Source organism: Lutra lutra, chromosome 18 (genome assembly GCF_902655055.1).
Source record: "Lutra lutra chromosome 18, mLutLut1.2, whole genome shotgun sequence".
Lineage (NCBI taxonomy): Eukaryota > Metazoa > Chordata > Mammalia > Carnivora > Mustelidae > Lutra > Lutra lutra.
In genome coordinates, this window is record NC_062295.1 from 3,409,200 (window position 1) to 3,432,188 (window position 22,989).

The 22,989-nt window shown below is 55.0% G+C and overlaps 1 protein-coding gene across 5 annotated transcripts in view; it reads right to left on the reverse strand.

The window, feature by feature from the left end:
* Positions 1 to 22,989, reverse strand: part of TFAP4 (transcription factor AP-4) — a 35,312-nt gene that overhangs the window by 4,644 nt on the left and 7,679 nt on the right. The window contains exons 3-6 of one of the 5 annotated variants that reach the window (XM_047713877.1): positions 22,614 to 22,809; positions 11,932 to 12,058; positions 276 to 441; positions 62 to 160 (exon numbers count right to left, since the gene is read on the reverse strand). In XM_047713877.1, coding sequence (XP_047569833.1) covers positions 62 to 160; positions 276 to 441; positions 11,932 to 12,011 — 345 coding nt within the window. In that variant the 5' untranslated portion in view covers positions 12,012 to 12,058; positions 22,614 to 22,809. Of the gene's footprint in view, positions 1 to 61; positions 161 to 275; positions 442 to 5,693; positions 6,712 to 7,300; positions 7,856 to 11,931; positions 12,059 to 22,613; positions 22,810 to 22,989 lie in introns of those variants that run through there. The other 4 variants (XM_047713878.1, XM_047713875.1, XM_047713876.1 and 1 more) reach the window with 4 other exon arrangements.

Below are 22,989 nucleotides of genomic sequence, written 5' to 3' on the forward strand. Positions count from 1 at the left end.
GAGGACAGCAGGGCACTGAGGCAGCAACGGGGCCTCCATAGGGGTGGGGGAGGGGCACTACCTGGATAAAGCGCTTGAGCTGTGTGTTTTGCTGCAGGAGCCTGGTCTTCTCCTGCTCCAGGGAGAAGATGTACTCTGCCGTCTGCTGGAGAATGGCTGCCTGGGGGCGGGAGGGACGCGTCAGGGACCTAGCAGGCAGCCTCTGCCAAGGCTCACTTTCTTCTCCCCACCGGAGCCCACCACTTCCTCCAGGAAACTTCCGGGCCCTAACCCACCTTGCTGAGCTTCTCTCCATCTGTGTGGGGGATGAGGGTCTTGAGGGACTGGAAGCCCGCGTTGATGCTCTGCATGCGTCTCCGCTCGTTGCTGTTGGCAATCTCCCGCCGAATCCGCCGCTCCTGGTCCCGCTGAGTCTCAGGGGTCAGTGGAATGTTGGCAAGGCTGCAGGGGAGGACAGAGACAGGCTCAGGCTAGGTACCCTCCGTGCCCTGCCCTGGCGGGACCCTGTCTTTCCAATCCCTCTGCAGAGGGCCCCTAGTAGAGCTATCATCCCCTGCCGGTGCAGAATTTGCCTACACTCGCGGCAGACCAGGAGGGTGATGGAATAGTACACTCTGGGAAGCTCCCAGGTCCCAGCCCCAGTGCCGGGCCGGCATGTGTGGGTGGGGCGCCGAAGCCTGAATGGCTACCAAGAATCTCTGTGATTCTGATACCAACGGTCCCTAAGAGCAACTGCAGACACCTGTCCCTGCGACACTTCTAAGCTCCTTGTTACACACCTGGACCACCCTCCCTCAGCGCTGCCTGCTTGAGGACTGGGGAGCACATCCCTCCCGCAGCCTGGCCCCAGACAGGGCTGAGACTTCAAAAATGAGACAGGTACCCCTCACTCCAAGAGGGGGCATCAGATCAAGCGCCCCTGGAAACCCTTCCCCCCAAGTCCACGCACCCCGAGGCAGGCCCACCCAGTGCCAGCGAAGCAAAGCTCCCAGCATGCAGTCGGCAATGTTACTGCAAATTACGTGACTGCATCCTACAGTGGCAGCAGCCAGCAGGGTGAGAGAGAAGGCGGCCAGTGGAAGGGGGAGAGGCTGTGGGCCCAGAGGCATTGGCAGGAGGCAAAGACAGCAGCAGGGCCTGTGGGCCCAATGCCACCGCTCCCGAGGGGTGGGCCTGTGTGTGGCCTAGAGGAGGCATTCCCCCTTTCCTGGCCCTCTCCTGCAACTCCCCCGCCCCTGGCCTGATGGCTTCCAGATGCTGGGCTCCCAGAAGAGGCCACCGGCCCCACCCAAAGCCACAGCCCTGGCTTCTTCCTGAGGGGCCCTCCTGGGGTGACCTGGTCCAGGCCTGGGCCAAGAGAGCTCACACCCCTGGTTTTAGAGAAGTGGGGAAAAGGAATATGGGCAGCCTTATTCCATCGATGGGGACCCGGGGCTCAAAGAGGTGCCCAAGCACCCATGCCCATCCCCAAGTGGAAAGGAGTTTGCTCAGAAACCCAGGAGAGGGGCGCCTGGGTGGCTCAGCAGGTTGGGCCGCTGCCTTCGGCTCAGGTCATGATCTTAGGGTCCTGGGATCAAGCCCTGCATCGGGCTCTCTGCTCAGTGGGGGGCCTGCTTCCTCCTCTCTCTCTGCCTGCCTCTCTGCCTGCTTGTGATCTCTCTCTGTCAAATAAATAAATAAAAAATTAAAAAAAAAATCTTTAGAAACCCAGGAGAACACTTCTGTGACAGCTAGAGACAGCCAAGACCTTTCCTGGCCGCCCCCCCCCCCCCCCCCCCCCCCCGCCTACCCCGTCTGTCCCATTCCAGGCCTGCAGGACCCTGCACTCACCCTGCCCCTTCCTGGGCCTTGGCCTTCTCTCCTGACAGAGAGGCAGTCCACATCAGCCTCAGCTGGAGGTCCACAGACAAGCCCTCTCCTCCACCAGCACCCCCAAGTCCTCCCTGGACCCCCTCCATCAGGATGCAGTTTCCTCACGGTGCCCTGGAGTGTCGATGCTCGAAAGGGGGCCACAACCCTTTCTTCACAGATGAGACTCAGGGCTCAGAATGAGGGCCAGAGTCTTAAGAGTCAGACCACCAGTCATATGGCTCCAATTCTGGGCGAGAGGCACCTCACTCATCCCAGTTTCCCTGCCCCTACAGTGGAGGCAATGGGGTGGCAGAGAGGATGCCACCCTGAGACCTGATACATAGTGGCTTGCCTGCCCTTGGCGGGGGGGGCGGGGGGGGTGTAGAACCTAGTCCCGGCTCCCTGGTCTGGATGTACCCTCCAGACCCTCTGTGGTGGGAGGGTAGATTACAGAAGGGGGAGAAGAAGAAGAGGGGGGTAAGAAGCCTGGCTGGCTCAGTCAGAAGAGCCTATGACTCTTGATCTTGGAGTCATGAGTTCAAGGCCCATGTCGGGTATAGAGCTTACTTAAAAAAAAAAAAAAGAGGTGGGGTGAGATGTCCAGAGGAGGCCAAGCCACCAAGGTCAGACAGCCAGACCAGGGTTCAACAGGCACCTGCAGATGCCAAGGCCCAGCTCTCCTACACCTGCTGATGGTACCCTCCACTGATGGCTCACAAAGCGGCTGCCGCTTACCAGAGCCCCGTGTATGGCCTCAGTAGATAGCGTCCCTGACCCTCCCGACGAAGAGTGTCACCGCACAGAGGTGAAGTGACCTGCCCAAGTCCACCATGAAAGACAGGAGGAGGAGGGTGCAGGCAGTGAGGCTCCTGCACGTCCCAGCCCCCACTGCCCCCCCACCCCGCCCCTATCCAAGTCCTACCAACTCCCCTGGACCCACAGAGGAAACCAGAGTTCAGCCCCACTTCCCCCAACCAGCCACCTCGGCCACCCATGAAAATCTCTGCCCTGGGAGACCCTCAGCTCCATCCTTCTCCCCAGGACGCCCAGGAACTGGGGACACCAACGGAGAGTGAAGGACCCAGGCAGGGGGCAGGAGCCCGCTCATCCTGGCTCTTCGGAACATTCCAGCCGTTCTGCTCCCTTCACCACCAAGTATATCCGCCCAGCCTCCTGGTTCAGAAACCAGCTACAGGGGAACCTAATGCAGACTTAAGTCCCAGAAAACAGACTTCACCCCAAAGCTGCAGTTCCTTGTGACGGACTGCCAAGACCCTAATGGATAACTCACCTAAACAGCCCTGTAAGTTACAGGTTTCCGAGTTTCTCTAATACTCAGAAACTCAGCTGAGTTTCTCTAATACAATGTAGACTAACCAGGGGTTCTGATTGGCGGAATGTTGACTCATCAGGGGTTCTGATTGGCAAAAGCATGGCGAATCAGCTGTTGACCTGTGGAATCACAGCTAACCGGGGTCCTGACTGGTGGGCGTGCTGCCAACCAGGGCTCCCGAATGCTGACCAACCAGATTCCTGCAACAGAGGGCTGTTCTAGCTACTCTACTAGATAGGGATAAAGGGGACTTTTCTGCAAATACCTCAAAGTTTCTTACACTTCTGAGTTTTGCGCACATAAACGTGATTTACAGGAACAGTAAGGGCCTCGGACCCCTCCACACCAACTTCAGACTCGCAGGTGAGCAGAGAAGGGAGCCTGGTCCACTGACACCCAGTGTCTGTTGCTTCTCTCCTTCCCGAACTGCCCTCCGACAGCCAGTCTCCAGAAGGGCAGCCAATGGCCAAAAACAGTTTGGGTACCACCCCTGGGTGCCGAGACTGCCACCCCAATACCAGAGTAGCCCCAGACGGCCCCCTGGGAATAGCACCAGCATACCAATCAGAGGCTCTATAGTAGTGACCACACTCAAGGCAGAATCCTGACCTGTACCTGTTCTCCTGCCCAGCCCAAAGGCAAGTAGTCCCCATCCACCTATACCCCCAGATTTGGTTCCAGCCTCAGATTAGCCACGGAGAACTCTCATTTTCCATGGCCCAAAGTCACTCACACACCTGCCACTCACCATTGACAGTGAGAAGTGGGAAAGCCCACATGGGATTTCTCCCACACCCCAAGAGGAGGACAGGAGGGAAGAAGCGACCCTCGGCAAGGATCCCCAAGGCCAAGTACTGAAGCAGCTCAGGGCCTTCACCCAGTCCCAATGCTTTTATCCATACACTTCACTCTGCCCAGCCTGCCACCCCTACCCTCGGCTCTGAACAGAGCATGGCCAGGCTGTTCCCATCAGGAACACCTCTCGCCTCCCTATGGCTTCCTTGGCCCCTCAGATCAGAGGGAGCTCCCTGCACTGTGTCCAAGTACAAACCAGCCCGGCCATTTGCTAGCTGTGGAACCCCATGCTAAGGTGCTTCATCTCCCAAAGCCTGTAAAATGGGGGAATACTACCTCACTTCATAGGGTCATGGTGAAATTTACAAGATATGGGGGGGGGGGGGGGGGGGGGCGGGGCACCTGGCTGGCAGAGTCAGTAGAGCATGAGACTTTTGATCTCGGAAGTCATGAGTTCAAGCCTTACATTGGGCACAGAGAATACTTTTTAAAATAAATAAATAAGGAAGGAAAGAAAAATGATCCTTAGGTTATAAAAAAGATAGGAGGGAGGGAGAGAGAGATGGAAGAAGAAAAAAAGAGATTGAAGAAAACAGGATGCCTTGTTTTTCCAGAGTTTGTACCTAGGACTCCAGGAGATCCCAAGATCTCTCTTATGTGGCTGACAAGACTCTTCAGCACCAGACTCTGAGCTGTGAGGACAGCGTCAGTTCCAGTTGCCCGCACAGAGTAGGTGCCATATACATTCTGGATTAGGGACTCAGCACGCACTCCAAAGGCCCTGTCTCTTCCTCCCAGGAACTGGTCTTTTTCCCTCCACCAAGCGCAGCAGGTAAACACTTTAAGACCACAATCCTCCTGCCTTTACAAATTTTGAGGGCTAGTGTAACAGACACCAGGCGCTTTCCAGACACACAGCCAACCTTCACAGGTGCTCCATTTTACAGAAGGGGAGAGCAATGCAACCACACAAGTCCAAAACTACCCAGCTTGGGCATGAGCGGGGCTAGGAGGGTGATGCGGGGTGCGGGACCCACACCGGTGCCTGCTGTGCAGTACAGTCCCCTCCAGTGGGCCTGGGAGAGGGATGAGAGAGGGAGGAAGCCCTTCTAGTCCCTGAGGGATGGAACGAAGCCAAAGCCCGCCAGCCTCAGGAGCCAGTCCACATAGCCCAAATGTCATGCCCAGTCTACACACTTGATGCCACCTCACCCCACAGCTGCTTCTGAAAATGAACAAACCCAGAGGCCCCAACTCCACACCCACTGCACGGGCTTACAACTGTCTCACAGATAGGCAGGCTGAGCATGTCCCCATGCCCGAAGCTGGGGCATCTGACCCCAAAGACTGCTGGACTCCTGTAAAGCAGGGCTTAGGACAGGGACAGTGAAGCCAGAGTCCTCAGAGGCCAAGAGAGGATTCAACAAAGTACTAGGGCTGGTGGCCAGAGGTCCCCAAGCCTACCCAGGATCAGGCCCAAATAGCCCCACCCAGCCGTTCTCTGAGCAACCAGCCACTAGGGGTAGGAGGAGCAGGGCTCTGGGATCAGGATTCAAGCCCCAGCCCTTCCACTTGCCCTTCTCAGGCCTGTGTCCTCATCCCATATGAGAATCTTAAGGCTGTTTAACTGAGAACAGTATGAAAATGCAGTGAGAAAAATCTAGCAGAACGAGTCCCTAAAACATACTAAGAGCTCCACAATTTTTTAATTTACCTATTACAGGTAGGTCCTCAGGGCAGACCTTCTGGAAGGGCCAGTCCCCAGAGTGGCTACCACCCTGGCTGCCCACCATCCTGAACTTGAAAACTGTTAAGGTAGGAGGAGCCCTGGGGCGAGCTGGGGTGTGTGTATATCCATGCACAGCAATCTTCCCTAAACGCGATTTCTGCAGCCCTTGGTGTCAATGTCCACCAGTCTGGGCCACACCGCCCGGGGCTCCTCCTCTCTCAATCCCCGCCCAGCCTGCCCCGGGGCGGCGGAGCACGTGGCCCCAGCCCTAGGGAGCCATTTCGCTCCAGAAGCAGCATGGTTGTAAAGGGGCTGTGGGTTCCAAACTTGGGCATACAGGAGAGTCCCAGATGCATTACTGCCATGTCCCGTGGGCCATGTCCAATGCAGATGCCCAAGCCCTTCTGGCCACTGAAGTTGCGGCATGTGCATTTTAGCAAGTGTCCAGGGCAACGGGATGCGAGTGGTGCACACACCCATCACCCTTGGTGAAGGGTGGATCTGGAGCAACCCGGGCCAGACCTGGGAAGTGGCTCCCGGGGAGGGCCTCGGACCTAGGATCACCCACCCACGCACCCACCCGGCTGCGAGACTGAACGCTTTCGGTTTATGGCTGGGGGGAGGGGCGTGGATGGGAAAGTTTACAGCCCAGACCTGCATGCGGCAGGCAGCGGCCTCGTGAGGCCGGGGGCGGCGTCCGGTGCCCCCTCGCCAGAAAGCACTCCCACCGGGCCTGCCTGGCCCGTCCAGCCCTTAAGAGCCGAGCTTTGTGCGAGGAAAGCGTGGTCGGGAGGCGCCTACAATTCCCACAATGCCACTCCAGCGGGGAGCCGGGAACTACAGCTCCCGAGAGGCTGCGCGCCGAGGTCCGCCTACTCCAAGAGGGCTGCAGAGTCACGTCCAGGCCTCGCTAGTAAACAGCGCCCGGGCGCGGGCGGCAAGCTAGCTAGCGGCCGCCAACGTGCCGGAGTCCGCGGCGCCCCCCGGCTGGTAGTGCCGGCCTCGGGGGTCCCACCCATCCTCGCGCCCCCACTCGAGCACGCCCCCCCCAACCCCGCCAGAGCTCCGCTAGCTGCAAACACATCACCCGGCTCCCCGATCCCCCCCCCCCCCCGCGCCCAGAGACGCGGCGTGGCTGCATTGTAGCCGCCCGCGCCGCGGCCCCACGCGTGGCCCGGGCCCCCCAAGTCCCCTTGGAGGGGAGGACCCGGAGACAGCGAAGAAGGAGGGAGAGGAAGGAAGCCGCGGCAGGAGGGGGAGGAGGAAACGCGGGGGGGAAAGCCACTAGCACCAAGCATGGCCGGGACTGCTGCAGAACCACGTGGGTCTGTTTGCAATTTACAAACGTCGCGACTCGCCCGCCTGCAGTGGACAAAAGTGACCGGGGCCGCTTGGGGCCCCCATGTTCCGGGGATGGAGGGTCACCCGGCAGCGCAAGCCTGGCGCGCGGGGCTATAGCCGCCCAGGGCGGCTAAGAAAGGCGAGCGGGGTCGGCAGCGCGGGCCATGCGTGCGCACACGCGCGCCAGCCCAGGCGGGCTGGCCGGGGGCTGCAATCATGGGAAGGGGGTGGGGGAGAGGAGGAGTACACACCTACAGAGCCCTCCTATCACTTCTTTCTCTGTTTTCCTGAAATGTTGCAAAGAGGGCACCTTCTGAGTGGGCACCATGAAATACTCCATAGCGATCGGCCCCCCTCCTCTGCACGAGCCGGGTCCCGCGGTCCGCCGGAGAATGGAAGATGGAAATCCGAATCAAAGGGCAGCGCCGGACGGAGGTGCAGAAACGGCCGGTCCCAGATGCTGGCGGCGGCGGCGGCGAGGGGAGGGAGGCGGGCGGGAGGGGCGGGAGGGAGGTCTCTCCGGCCTGCCTCCCCGGGCGTGTGTATGTGTGTGTGTGTTTGCAGCTGATCAGATGTCTGTTTCAAGGCGGGAAACAGCTGGTGAAAACTCAGCACTCCCCCGGCCTCCTTCCGCGGAGTAAGGAATTGCATGTAAACAAAGGACTATTTGCAGCGCCCCCCGGGCGCCGCAAGGCCCGGGCGAGAGGGGCGCCGGCCCACGGGGGCTGGTTGCGGCCGGGGTCTGCGGGTCTACCCCCCTGGCACCAGGAGCCGGGGGCCGTGGGCCCGCTGGGGGGGCGCGGCGTGAATGGAGCGAGCTGCGGCCGAGCTACATGCGCCACTATGGGTGATGAGGTCCATCAGCTGACAGGTTGGCAAGCGTTGCAAAAAAAAAAAAAAAAAAAAAAAGGCCAGCCACCGCGAGGGAGCCTAGTCCGTGCGTCCGGGGTCCGGCAGAGACTGCCCGATGCAGGGTCTCCGTACTCGGCGGCTCTCGGGGACAGAGGCCGCGCAGCTGGGCCCGACGAAGACGGCTTAGGCAGCCTGGGGTGCTGCTCGGGGCTTTTTCTTTTTCACGGTTGCAGCTGCACGGAGAGGAGCCGCTCTGGCGCGCTCCCTCCGAGCCCAGGGCCCCCTGGAAACTTGCGTCACAGCCACCTCTTCCCACATGTAACTTGGGGCCGACTTCGGAAGCCAGCCAGCCCCCTCCCTCCCTGCCTGCCCAGTTGGCCGCCCAGCCCAGACTCCGGAGCCTGGGAATCCCGGAGCCGGGGAGGAGGAAGCAAAGGGGGGCGCGCCGGGCGCCTCAGATCCTGGGGCTGCCTTAGGAAACGGGGGCCTCGTTGGGGGAGTGAAGGGTGGAGGCTGACCAGGACGGCATTGGCCCCGGGGGCAGGCTGCCAGCACGGCCCGGAGGTCTGATGGCTGCTGCCTAGTACCCCCTATTACCCAGCCTCCCACTTCCCCCTTCGTGGGGAGGCTGGACAGCAGGAGGCGGAGGGCCGAAGCTTCTCATTCATGCCTAAGCCAGTGAGGGACTGCTCTTCCGCCAGGGTGCGCTCTCTACTACGGGTGACCGCCCGGGGCGAGGAGGAAGGGACGCTGTGGCGGCCAGCTTCCGTCCTCCCTCCCACGTCCCGTCCCCTGGCTCCTGGAGGATTGGCCCCTGGCTCAGGAAGACCACGCCTGCCTTGGAATGTCCTCCCTCCTGCCCACCGCCTTTCCCAATCCCATCCGCCTTCAAGGTTCCGCCCAAATCGCGCCTCCTAATTAAAATATTCCTACTAATCGCAAGAGTTACTGTTACTTTAGGAACTATCATTGTTACTAGACATTGCGACAACCTTGCAGATTTTTGCATGCATGTTCTCCGATCCTTAAAGCAACATGTTGGGCAATTTCTCTAAGTACAGATCCCAGTCCCTGGGAAGTCTCAGTATGGGGCAGGAAATGTGCTCAGGAAATGATGACTTCTGGGGGGCAAATAGGATACAGGGCCACATAACTGTATACACTGAGTCCGGTCTATAATGCCTGAATGGAGGAATGAAGGAATGAAGGAATGAGAACCAGAAGTTACTCTTCTCTTAGGGAACTGGTTCCCCCTGAGGGCCCTGTCACTCAGACTGGTCTCCCCATTTATGCAAAAGGTGCCTAAATGATGCCCCCTTCCCCCCTGGCCCCGCACCCGTCTCAGCTGCCCCTCCCCCAAGGCCCGAAATACCATAGCAGCCCCCACCCACCACCCCACTCCAACTCCCTCCCAAGACTCAGCCCTCTTTGCCCAAGTGACACAAGTCTTCCTCAAACTCCAGGCTGTCCCCATTCCCAGGACTCCCAAACTTGGTCCACTGTGCCCCCTGCAAGACCCCTTAGAGCCCCCAACCCTGATTCTCTCGGTCACCTTCCTGCTCTAAATTAGGGTCAGCAAACTTTTTCTGTAAAGGGCATGTAATACTTTCCCATTGCTACTGTAACACATTAACACCAAGTTCCTGGCTTAAACCAATACAAATGTATTCTCTGGAGGTCAGAAGTCCAAAGGGTTATATTTAACTAAAACCCTGCTGTCGGGGTCGCCTGGGTGGCTCAGTCGGCTAAGTGTCTGCCTTCTGCTCAGGTCATGATCCCAGGGTCCTGCTCCAAGGTCCTGCTCCAAGGGAGCCTGCTTCTCCCTCTGCCTGCCGCTCCCCCTGCTTGCGCTCGCTCGCTCTCTCTATCTCTGACAAATAATAAAATCTTTTTTTTTAATATAGTTTAACATTTATAAAAAAAAAAAAATCCTGGGGTGCCTGGGTGGCTTAGGTTAAGTGGCTGCCTTGAGCTCTGGTCATGATCCCGGAGTCCTGGGATCGAGCCCCACTTGGGGCTCCTCGCTCTGTGGTCAGACTCCTTCTCTCTCTGCCTGCCACTCCCCCTGCTTATGCTCTCTCTCTCTCTCCCTGACAAATAAGTGAATAAAATCTTTAAAAATAAATAAATGAATGAATTTTAAAAATAAAATCCTGTTGTCAGCAGTGCTGCATTCCTTCTGAAAGCTCTAGGGGAGACTCCTTTCCTTACCTTTTCCAGCTTCTAGAGACTGCTTTTTTTTTTTTTTTAAGATTTTATGTATTTATTTGACAGAGACACAGCAAGAGAAGGAACACAAACAGGGGGAGTGGAAGAGGCCACGAGAAGGGAGCCCAATGCAGGGCTTGATCCCAGGACCCAGGATCATGACCAGAGCCAAACACAGATGCCCAATGACTGAGTCACCCAGGCGCCCCTCCCCATGTTTCTTGACTGTGACCCCACTCTAGTGGCTCACTCCAACCTCTGCTTCTATTACCATATCTCCTCTTCCGACTCTGCCTCTTTTATGATGACCTTTGGCCCACCCAGATAATCCAGAATAATTTTCCCATCTCAAGATCCTTGCGTTAATTGTATCTTCAAAGCCCCTTTTGCCACACAAGGTAACTTAAAGATTCTACTGATTAGGATGTCAACACCTTGAGGGACCATACCATTCTTAGCTCAGCGGCCACACAAAACCTGACAGAGGCTGTCATAAGCCCCAGCAGTTCCACTCTTAAGTATATACCCAAAAGAATGAAAACAGGGACTCCAACAGGTAATTGTATGCCAGTGTTCACAGCAGCTAAAAAATGCAAAGCACCCACTGTCCCTCAAGTGATGAGTGGGTGAACAGAATGTGGTCTATCCATACAATGGAATATTATTTAACCTTAAAAAGGAATGGAGTGTTAATATATACTACAATACAGATGAACCTTGAAAACATGGTAAGTAAAAGAAGCCGGAATACAAAAGATCACATATTGTATGATTCCACTGGCATGAAATACCTAAGATAGGCAAATTCAGCCGAGACAGAAAGTAAAGCAGAGGTTACTGAGGGGGTGCGTGTGGCGGGGTGGGGGTTGGGGGGGACGGAAGTTATTGCTTAATGAATATTGTGTTTCTGTTTGGGGTGATGGAAAATTTTGGAAACAGTGATGGTTGCACAACACTGCGAATGTAATTAATACCACTGAGTTGTACACTTTTAAACGTATTTCATTTTCATTTATTTTAAGTAGGCTTGACACCCAATGTGGGGCTTGAACTCATGACCCCAAGATCAAAAGTCACATATTCCACCAACTGAGCCAGCCAGGCGCCCCTGGAATTGTACACTTCAAAATGGTGACAACAGCAAACTTCACGCTATGTACATTTTACCACAATAAAAGAAAAAATGGCCAGGGAGCTGGATTTGACCCGTAGTTCCCTTGACCCCATTGATACTGCCAAAGGCTTGACCCTTTATTGTCTCACTTCCCTCATTACCCAGCTTAGAATTCACACCCATCAATATAATCCTTCCTATCTAACCCTGGCCTGCCTTACCCTGACCCTCCCCACTAGACAAACAGCCAGAGAAAAGGAAATCCTACAACCTAGCTGACTGATCTTTTTTTTTTTTAAAGATTTTATTTATTTATTTGTCAGAAAGAGAGAGAGAGCACAGGCAGACAGAGTGGCAGGCAGAGGCAGAGGGAGAAGCATGCTCCCCACAGAACAAGGAGCCCGATGTGGGGACTCGATCCCAGGACGCTGAAATCATGACCTGAGCCGAAGGCAGCTGCTTAACCAACTGAGCCACCCAGGGGTCCCCCTAGCTGACTGATCTTATTTTCACATCCCACAGTGGAAACTCCTATTGCCCTGGTCTGTTTTTCCTCCCATCTTCTCCTCTCTCCTCAAGACCTTCATCATCTCCCCACCTTCTCACTCAGGTGCATGACTTCAGGTCCTGTTTCTCTGAGAAAATGGGACCAACCTTGAGGAAAAATCCCACAAGCACCTCTTGCTGCTTCTTCCTTCCTCTCTGTACCTGTCATCCGCCATCGGGCCCATGTCTGGGTGAACGTCCGTGCTCTGTCCGTGCAGGGACAACCCCTCCGTGAGTCTCATTCAGAGATGTTTCTCCCGCATCCTCACTGCGCGCCCTCTCTCGGATCCTTTCCATCACAAAGAACAAGCTGTGTTATTCCCATTTAAAAAACAAAACAAGGGCGCCTGGGTGGCTCAGTGGATTAAAGCCTCTGCCTTAGGCTCAGGTCATGATCCCAGGGTCCTGGGATCAAGCCCCACATCGGGCTCTCTGCTCCGCGGGGAGCCTGCTTCCTCCTCTCTCTCTGCCTGCCTCTCTGCCTCCTTGTGATTTCTGTCTGTCAAATAAATAAATAAATCTTAAAACAAACAAACAAACAAACAAACAAAAAAAACACCCACAACCCTCCACCCCTTCCAGCTACCACTCTCCTTGCTGTTCTTTACAGCAGAACTCCCTAAGTGGGTGTTTTGTTCAATCTCCCCTTCTCTCCTGCCCACCCCCAACTCCATGAAAACTACCCTTGCATCATTGGTGACCTCCAAGGAGCTCTATTTTCTGTCTTCACTGTATGTGACCTTGTTCTTTTTTGCTTGGCATCTGGGACACCCCAACAGCCAAAGTCCTTAGACTTTGTCTCTGTCTACAGACACATACTCCCTGCTTTCGGGACAACAGAGTTCCAAAAAGGACCAGAAGCTGTATGGTATGGTTCAGAATCCAGGTTCTGCCTGAACCCCAGCTTCAGGTATTAGGGTGACCATGGGCAAGTTTCTTAGCCTGACCCAGCTTCCTCACCGGGAACACAGAGGCCCTACCGCACCCGGCTTACAGGCTGTTGCAAGAAGTCTGTGATTCACCTGGCATGTCGGAGCATTAGTAAGCGGTAATTGTTACCGCTGATGCCAGGCTGCCATGAGCAGAGCAGGCCAGAGGCATCTGAGCTGGCCCGGAGAAGAATGACAGGGTTTGGTGGTGGTGTGCAGGGGAGGGACAGAGGAGGGGCCAAGCTCTTCTCCCTTCCTGCTAAAACCTCCCACAGGTGAAAAGAACAGGTGTATTGTAAAGTTCTTTGCTGGGCTTTATGGTAGATGCCTGCACATAGGGCCAGGGGGTTTGACACTCAGCCTGCAGACCATTTGCCCTCTGAAGTGTATGGCGTGGGAGGGGAGGTCCTCTGTAAAGACTGAGAGCAGCTAACTGCCCTGTGTTAGTCAATCTGTTTTAGAAATGCAGACTGTCATCTACGTAGCTGACACACAGCTGGCCTCCTGCAGCTGGATTCTGGCTGCAGACCCCGGGCAGACACTGCTCTGGAAAGTAGACCTGGGGAGGGGGCTGGCTTGACCCGGGGGAAAAGAGCTGGGACCACAGTATGGCCTCAGAACAAGGGCCCTCCTTCCTCTATACTGTCAAATAGGAGCCCACCCAGCTCCCTTCTTCCCCACTGCTGCCCTTTCCCCAACCCTATCCCCAAATTCCAGGTAGGAAGAGTGAAAGAGAGTCATCGACAGGCTTTAGGAATAAATTAATAAAAAAAAAAAAAGGGGGTATGCATCCAATAGGTATTACTTACCCACTAAAAAGGAACAAAGTATTGGGGCCCCTGGGTGGCTCAGTCATTTCAGCCTCTGACTCTTGTTTTCATATCAAGTCATGATCTCAGGGTGGTGGGATCAAGCCCTGTGTTGGGCTCTGCACTGGGGGTGAGCCTGCTTAAGATTCTCTTTGCCAGGGGCCCCTGTGGTTCGGTGGGTTAAGCCTCTGCCTTCCGCTCAGGTCATGATTTCAGGGTCCTGGGATCAAGCACCACATCGGGTTCTCTGCTCAGCAGGGAGCCTGCTTCCCCTCTCTCTCTGCCTGCCTCTCTGCCTACTAGTGATCTTTCTCTCTGTCAAATAAATAAATAAAATCTTTTTTTAAAAAAAAATTCTCTCGGAGCGCCTGGGTGGCTCAGCGGGTTAAAGCCTCTGCCTTCGGCTCAGGTCATGATCCCAGGATCCTGGGATCGAGCCCTGCATCGGGCTCTCTGCTAGGCAGGGAGCCTGCTTCCTCCTCTCTCTCTGCCTGCCTCTCTGCCTACTTGTGATCTCTGTCAAATAAATAAATAAAATCTTAAAAAAAAAATTCTCTCTGCCTACCCTTTTTAAAATTTTTTTAAAACATTTTATTTATTTATTTGACCAAGAGAGAGATCACAAGTAGGCAATTAACAATTCCATTAAGTTAAATATCTAAAATAGTCAAATCCAGAAACAGGTGGTGAACGAGTGGTTGCCAGGGGCTGGGAGCAGGAAGGAATGGGAACTGCTGGCTAATGGGTAGGGGAGAGATCTTGGGCTGATGAAAATATCCTAAAATTGGTTGAGGCAATGATTGCACAACTCTGTGAATATACTAAAAACCACCCAATTGTACACATTTTTTTTTTTAAGATTTATCTATTCATTTGTCAGAGAGAGAGAGAGAATGTGCACAAGCAGGGGGAGCAGCAGAGGCAGAGGAGAAGCAGGCTCCCCACCGAGCAGAGAAAGCGGCGCTTGGGTGGTTCAGTTGGTTAAGCATCTGCCTTCAGCTCAGGTCATGATGCCAGGGTCCTGGGATCAAGCCCCTCCTGGGGCTCTCTGCTCAGCAGGGAGCCTGCTTCCCCCTCTCTTTCTCTGCCTGCCTCCTCGCATACTTGTGATTTCTCTGTCAAATAAATAAAATCTTTTAAAAAAATAATAAAAATTTTAAAAAATAAAAATCTTAAAAAAAAAAAAAAAAAGCACCCATTTATCATCACTCAGTTCCAGAGGTCAGAAGGCCAGGTAAGGCATGACTGGGTTCTCAGCTTAGGGTGTCACCAGCTGAAATCCAGGTGTGGGCCGGGGCTATGATCTCATCTGGGGCTCTGATCCTCTTCCAAGCTCACGGGTTGTGGGCAGAATTCAGTTCCTCTCAGCTCTAGGATTGAGGTCCCTATTGTCTTACTGGCTATTGGCCAGGGACAAGGCTCAGCTCCTAGAAGCCATTCTCAGGCCCTTGCCCTCTGGCCCTCTCATCTGAGGAACAGAGACTGTCCCTCATGCCAACCCCTTTCTCACTTTGAGTTTCTAACTTCCTCTTCTATGGGCAGCCAGAGAAAACTCCCTTTTTTTAAATTTTTTTTTTTTTAAGATTTTGTTTATTTATTTGACAGAGAGACACAGAGACAGAGGGAACACAAGCAGGGTGAGTGGGAGGGGGAGAGGGAGAAGCAGGCTTCCCGCTAAGCAGGGAGCCTGATATGGGGCTCGATCCCAAGACCCTGGGATCCTGACCCAACTGAGCCACCCAGGTGCTCCAACTCCCTGCTTTTAAAGGGCTCATTTATTAATCTGTCTACTTTAGGGTCAAGTGTGCCATCTCACATAAGCTAATCACAGGAGTTACACCACATGCACAGGGAGGGGAAGACGAGGACAAACGTCACTAGGGTTCTTATGAGAACCCAGCTGCCATAGACGGGGAACACGCGGGAGGTGCCAAGAAAGTTAAGGGATTTCCCTAAGGACATACAGAGAACCAGAGATGGGGCCCGAATGGCTGTAATTTAAGGCTTCTTCCTCCACACAAGTAGGCCAGGACCTGGGGGATGTACCAAATGGCCTTTTGAGCCCCAGCATGCTCTAGTGTATATGGGGACCCCAGCCTGCTGGCTGAGGAGGTGGCAGGGGTTCCAGCTGTTGGAGCTGGAATGAGGTCCCACAGAAACAAAATGCTCCTGCCAGGGAGAGGATCTTGAACACTCACAGGAAGGCAGAATAAGAGTCAGATGGCCCTCCTGGGGTCTGGAACAAAGGCCAATATTCCCAGTGCCCGGGTCCCCTTTACTTGCCCAGACAGGGAGAGATCTCTGGGCCAAAGAGGCTAGGGTCCCCCAACCACTAGGGGGCGCCTGGCACACACGATGCTTTGTGTTTAAGGCTGGTGTGAACACATTTGGGGAACCCAAGGTAGGTACTGGAGTGGAGGGGCTGACCACCTGCCTCCCCACACCCTCAAGGTTCTACAGATCTGGGGGGCATCTGGCTTGTCTACATGCCCTAAGGCCCTGGCCTCCTGATGCCTGTTTCCTTCTTCCTGCTTAATCTGTTTCACTTTGCTCGGAAGCAAGCCCTTGAAAAGGGCAATGGACGTCCACTTCTGGTATGCACCCCGTCCCCATCTCTGGTCCTTTTCCCAGTGTCTCCAGGCCTGACACTTCAGCCCACTGGGGCGGCCCCTTGCCCTTACCCCTGCTTATGCTCCATCATTGTGCCCTGTCCTGGACCTGGTCAGCACCCAGCTCCTTCCCTCACACTCCATGGGAAACCTTCACCTCCTTCTGTTAGGGGATTTTCCCCCAGGGAAATGTGGGACCTGACACCTGGCCCAGGCCCTTTCCACCAGGGAATTCAAGGGGAAGTGGGGACAGAGTCTCAGGGCATCTAGTCAACCTTAAAGCGAGAGCAAGTCAGGAGGCACCTGGGGGGCACAGTCAGTTAAGTGTCTGACTCTTGATTTCAGCTCATGTCATGATCTCGGGTTGTGGGATCGAGCTTTGGGTAGAGCCTAGGTTGAGCCCCACATCAAGTCCCATTGGGCTGGGGTCTGCACTCAGTGGGGAATCTGCTTGGGATTTTCTTTGTCCCTCTCCCTCTACCATCACGTGCCCCCCCTCCCATAAATAAATGAATCTGAAAAGAAAAAAAAGAAATGAGAACAAGTCAGCCCAAAAACTAAGGGAGTGTGGCCAGAGAGGGCAAAGTTTGAGCAAAGGCACACAAAAATCCAGGAGGGAGTATTTGGGGTTCAGGGGGAAGGTACAAAGCATAGGGCAACCGGAAGAGGACAACTAGGGGCACTACTGAACTCAGGGAGGGTGTCCACTGTTTGTCTGCAACGTCAGCTCTCCTCTAAAGGAGTAGACAGAGATGGGGGAGGAAAGGCAGGACTTCAAGTCCCATTTGAGGATAGAAAAGGATGGGTGGGGACTGGCCAAGCTGGGAAGGGACAGAGGACAGATTGGAGAGGCTGCAGGAGTGGGTCTCCCTGGGGAGGGGTGGGCTCGGAGCCCCAGCATACCCAGAGGCACGTGTGTCTGCGTGGATCCATGGCCTGTGTCTCCACGGGCCAGCTGCTGCTCTGGCAGCTTTACTCCCATTCTGTTTGGCCCTCACTCTGGCACCCAAAGTCCTGGGATACCCTAGGGACTTGCCCAAGATCATCCCCTCTAGTCAGGGTCAGGCCCCTCCCAGTTGCCCATGCTCCTGCCCCCAGAGTGGCTCCCATGCTGGCACCTGCTACTGGTGGCAGGGTCCTAGACAGACAAGGCAAGGCCAAGTGCAAGAGAGGAGCCAGCCTGGATGTGGGGAAGGATGGGGGGTGGGGGAAACCATGGTCTACGTGAAATGACAAGGTCAAGTACGTGGTGAGATAGAACCCACATTCTGTGGTCAGTGGTCACTGCCCAGACAGCCAAAGGAAGAAACAACTCCTGGGGGTCAGGAAAGGCTGTGGATTCAAGTTTGGGCAGACAGGGAGGAAGGAGAAGAGAGAAGCACCCTGGGGGGGATCCAGGCTGGAGTGAAGGGGTTGGTGTCAGGTGGGCTTTCTCCTTCCTCAGCACCTCTGGACCTTGAGCCCCTGCCATTCATTTCTGGCCACACCGCTGCCAGCACCAGCACACCGGGGGTTAACTTCTGTGTGGTGCAGTGGCCTCTCAGCAGCAGCAGCAGCAGCAGCAGCAGCAGCAGCAGCTGCAGCAGCTGCAGTGTGAGAAGGAAGGAGAGGGGCAGGGCTGGGACCGGCTGAGTCTCAGCAGCAGGAGGAGACTGTTTCCCTGGCAGGACCCTGAGGCTCCACTCCTGCCTCGGGATGGCTGCCTTCCTGCCTCATGCCCGGGGCTACGACACCCACGCTGGGCACTCCAAGGGTCACGGCCAGTATCCAGGCCCGTGGGCCAGGGGGCAGCCAGTCTGTCGGTCTGTGCTGCAAATCAGGGGAAGGGGCCCAAGGGCCGTACCCAAGCAACCAGCAGAGAATGCACTGCTTCCCGTGCACCAGGTGGGGAGCCGGACAGAGGGCAGACTGGGGCGAATGGAAGGTTCTTTGGGGTCCCGACCTCAGAGGCCTGGCCTTGACGTCCCCCTCCTTGAGCAGAACTGAGTCATAGGAGCCTCCCACAGCTCCAGGCCAGGGAGACACACAAAGCTCCCTGCCCTGTCCCTGGGCCGGCTGCCAGCCTGCCTTCGCAGTAAGGACCAACCAGAGACGGGTCACTGTGTGAGAGATGCCTGCGCGCGAGGTGCTGGGCACCAAGTGAGCGCCTCGTCTCCCTTCTCTTGCCCTCTCCTCCACCACACCACTGGATTCACAGGTAGAATTATTATGACCACTGCTGCCAACGAGCAGAGGCTCAGAAAGGTTAAGAAACTCGCTCGAAGCCACGCAGCCAGAGCAGACTTGAACCTGGGCTTGTCTGACTGGCGCCCTTAGCCACCATGCTGTGTAGGAAGGTGGAAAAGCGAAGTCCGCCAGCAGGTGAACCTGGGTCTATGTGCCAAATCCAAGAACGGCAGCCCCGGGACCCCCAGGAAAGCAAGGTGATATAGGCTGACAGCAGCATCCAGAGGACACGGGAAATGTCTGGTCCTCGGTCTGGGGATGAATCTGTGGCAGGAGGGACCTCCTATAACTCCAGGTGCGTCCCCAGAGCAAGGGCACCGCTGCTGGCCACATGACCAGAGTGCCGCTACAGCATTTACTGTGAGGCAGTGCTCAGCAAGGCTCTGGTAAAACCGGATGGAAACACCTCAGCAGGCATCACGGGAGCCTGCCTGGTGACCAGGAGCGGGAGAATCCCTGCGCTTCCAGCAGCATGACCTTGACTCCCCTCTCTGAGCCTATTTCCTGATGGCCCAAGTTAGAGCATACCAGCATCAACGTTCAGGGTTTCTGTGAGGATTACAGGAGGTGTTTGTCAAAAAGCACTTGGACTGGGGGCACCTGGGTGGCTCAGTTAGTGAAGCCTCTGCCTTCGGCTCGGGTCATGATCTCAGGGTCCTGGGATGGGCTGCGCATCGGACTCTCTGCTCTGCAGGGAGCCTGCTTCCCTCTCTCTCTCTGCCAGCCTCTCTGCCTACTTGTGATCTCTGTCAAATAAATGAAAATAAAATCTTAAAATAAAAAAGCACTTAGATTGAAAACCTTTTTTTCTTTTTTAGTATTTTATTTATTGGGGCGCCTAGGTGGCTCAGTGGGTTAAGCCGCTGCCTTCGGCTCAGGTCATGATCCCAGGTCCTGGGTTCGAGCCCCACATCGGGCTTTCTGCTCAGCGGGGAGCCTGCTTCCTCCTCTCTCTCTGCCTGCCTCTCTGCCTACTTGGGATTTCTCTCTGTCAAATAAATAAATAAAATCTTTAAAAAAAAAAAAAGTATTTTATTTATTTATTTAGAGAGAGCCGGCACACTCGGTGAGAGGCAGAGGGAGGGAGAATCCCAAGCAGGCACTGTGCTGAGCACGGAGCCTGAGACAGGACTTGACCTCTCACAACCCTGAGATCACAACCTGTACGGAAACCAAGAGGCAGACGCGTGACCAACCGAGCCACCCACGTGCCCCTGAAGACCTCCTTCTAGGGATGCCTGGGTGGTTCAGTGGGTTGAGCCTCTGCCCTCGGCTCAGGTCATGATCTCAGGGTCCTGGGATCGAGCCCCACATCAGGCTCTCTGCTCAGCAGGGAGCTTGCTACCCCCTCTCTCTCTGCCAGCCTCTCTGCCTACTTGTGATCTCTGTGCCAAATAAATAAAAACTTTCAAACAAAACAAAAATCCGGGGCGCCTGGGTGGCTCAGTGGGTTGGGCCTCTGCCTTCGGCTCGGGTCGTGGTCCCGGGGTCCTGGGATCGAGTCCCGCGTCGGGCTCTCTGCTCAGCGGGGAGCCTGCTTCCCTCTCTCTCTCTGCCTGCCTCTCTGCCTACTTGTGATCTCTGTCTGTGAAATAAATAAAATCTTTAAAAAAAACAAAACAAAACAAAACAAAAACAAAAATCCTTCTTCAAAAAAATTGCACATGCACGTTCATAGCCGCGTTACTCACAAAGGGTAGAAACAACCCAAATGTCCATGGACGGATGAAGGAATGAACAAATTCCGATCTAGTCAAAGCAACAATAGACAAGTATCCAGCCACAGAAAGGAACAAAGCGCTGACACCTGCCAGGGCACGGGGAACCGCGAAGACACAAAGCTCAGTGAGAGAAGCCAGACACGCAAGGCCACGGATATGAAATGTCCAGAACAGGCAAGTCCACAGGGACAGAAAGCAGGCTGATGGTTGCTGGGGGAAGGGGCAGGGACTGCTAATGGAGTCAGGGTTTCTTTTTGTCTTTGTTTTGTTTTTGTTTTATCAATTGTATTTTTCTAGAGCCTTTCGAAGTTCATAGCCGTATGGAGCAGAAGGTACGGAGATTTCTGCCCGCCGGCCGCCCCCGCACACACGCCTAGCCTGCCCCACTGTCCCCACCCTCCACGTGAGCCGTGCATTTATTTGTTGCAACTGGTGACCCTGCAGGGATTTCTTTCTGGGATGATGAAAATGTTCTGGAATTAGAAGGTGGCGATGGATGCAGCACTCTGAAGGTACTAAAACCCACCGGGTTGTATACTTTAAAAGGGTGAATTTTATGGCATGTGAATGATACCTCAATTTTTATTAATTTATTTGTTTTAAGTAGGTTCCATACCCAGACATGGAGGCCAACTCAGGGCCTGAACTCACCACCCTGGGATCAAGACCTGAGCTGAGATCAAGAGTCGGACGCTTAACCAACAAAGCCACCCAGGTGCCTCATATCTCAATTTTGAAAAAGCACTTGGAAAGAGCTCAGAAAATGCAGCTCTCGTTACTACGTCCTTCAACTTCAGAGAGTCTGTCCTGTGATGAAAGAGATGAACATCCTTTCACAAGCTCGACACCCAGAAGAGAACTGGGCAGAGCTGTCCTGGCAACCACGGACAAGTGACCGAGTCGGGCTAATGGCACAGGACACTCGAGAAAGTGACCAATGGCGGGAGCCCCTGACTGCCATGTCAGCTCTGCACAGAGCTACTGAACACAAGGCTGTGGGGAGAATAACCAAGGGGCACAAGGCTGGCAGGAAAGGCTTCTGCGAGGTGTAGAGGGTACGGAGCCCGGGGGGAGGGGGGCATGGCCACCCTAGCTCTCTGTGTGCCCCAAGCAGGTTATGGGAGGTGCTTTGCTTCAGTTCACAAATAGGAACAAAAAGCTTGCAGTAGGCCTGCTCTGTGCCCTCCCAGAAGGTCCAGACTTCCAGGTTCCACAGGCAAGAGAATATACAAGATCAGCAAGTCTGGTCCAGACACACAGCTAATGTGGCACTTGAGGGACAGAGGCAGCTACTCCTCAGAACCCGGTCCTTCCTCCAGCCCCAGGAGGAGCTAAGGGCCCACGGAGGGACTCCAGAGGCTGGCCTGAGCCTATAGACCCACAGGTGAGGCACCACACAGGCTTCTCCTCCCACCCATCTCCCGTCCCTCCTGCCTCTCCCCTCTGTCCTGTGTAGTCCCCAGCCCTGTCCGGGGAGAAGCCAGATAGTACAAATGCCTTGGAGAAGGGAAAGGGCCATGCCTGCTGTGAGTACACACACACACACACACACACACACACACACATACACACACACACACACACACACAATACACATACTTACATGCACAGCCCTTTCAGACCACACACATCTAGACAGAATAACCTAGAACCTACGTAAAGGGAAGAGAAAGGGCACTAGTAAGCACTGTGTCTCCTCTGGGCCAGGAAGGTCCCAAGGGATTTGCACGCACTATCTCATTCAATCCTTAAGAGAATCCTGAGAGATTTCAAAGATGAAGAAAATGAGCTTCTGAGAGCTTAAGGAAATTAGCGAGCAGGACACCCAGTAGGTAAAGGCCATAAAGCTGAGCACAGAGACGCCTGGGTGGCTCAGTTGGTTAAGCAGCTGCCTTGGGCTCAGGTCATGATCCCAGCGTCCTGGGATCGAGTCCCACATCGGGCTCCTTGCTCAGCGGGAAGCCTGCTTCTCCCTCTGCCTGCCGCTCTCTCTGCCTGTGTTCACTCTGAGAAATAAATAAATAAAATATTAAAAAAAAAAAAAAAAAAAAAAAGCTGAGCACAGTGTCCCAGAAGCAGGTCCTGCATAGGAGGCTTAGCAGATTGGGGGTGTGGTCCGTTTCCGCCCACCAGCTGGCATTGGCTCCTTTGGGGGACTCCCTCACTCCCACTTCCTCCATGTGGTTCTAGGGGTGTTGGCCCTGTACTGGAGCAAGCTCCTGAGCTAGGCTTGTCCCTCAGCATGAGATGAGCTGGGACCTGAGAAGCCAAGGGGCTTGCTGGAGCCCTGAGGAGAGGCAAGCTGGGAGTTCTCAGGCTTCCAGAAGCACTGACAGGAAAGTAGAGCAACACAGAGGACACTGGGCCAGGAGAGGGAGGCCAGGGTCCCCGTGCCATAGCAGAGTGTCGGACCAGCTAGGCCCTTGGCCCATGCAGTTATAGGAACTGTTCACTAACTGGTCTCAGAACCCAAGTCTAACTGCTGATCTCTCACTTCCCTGCCCAGGCTGTTCCCAGAGAGGATCTGGTCCTTTCGGAGCTGGGTCTCACCTCTCCCAGAATTCTGGGGTGGGGTAGTGTCGGATGCTCTGGGCCTCCTCCTAAAGCAGCTCCACCGCTTAGTTTGACCTTCAAAGTTGGCATCTGCTTGCAGGAGTCTGGCTCTCTCCTCCTGGAATTCAGCCTCCAGATGTCAGATCCAAGGCGGCAGCAGCGGCTGCACAGGGCTCCCCCCGGAGTGAATCAGCTGCATTCCAAAGGTGCAAACACAGACGCCACACCCTCGGCAGCCTGAGGCTGCAGACTTCCTCCCCAGGCCCGCCCGGCCCCCACTCCCGCTCCCGCTCCCCTCCCCTTTTTTGCCTCTTCCCAGCCAGACCGGGGCGTTGGGCTTCCTTTCCAGAGACATTCTCCTGGAACTGCAACA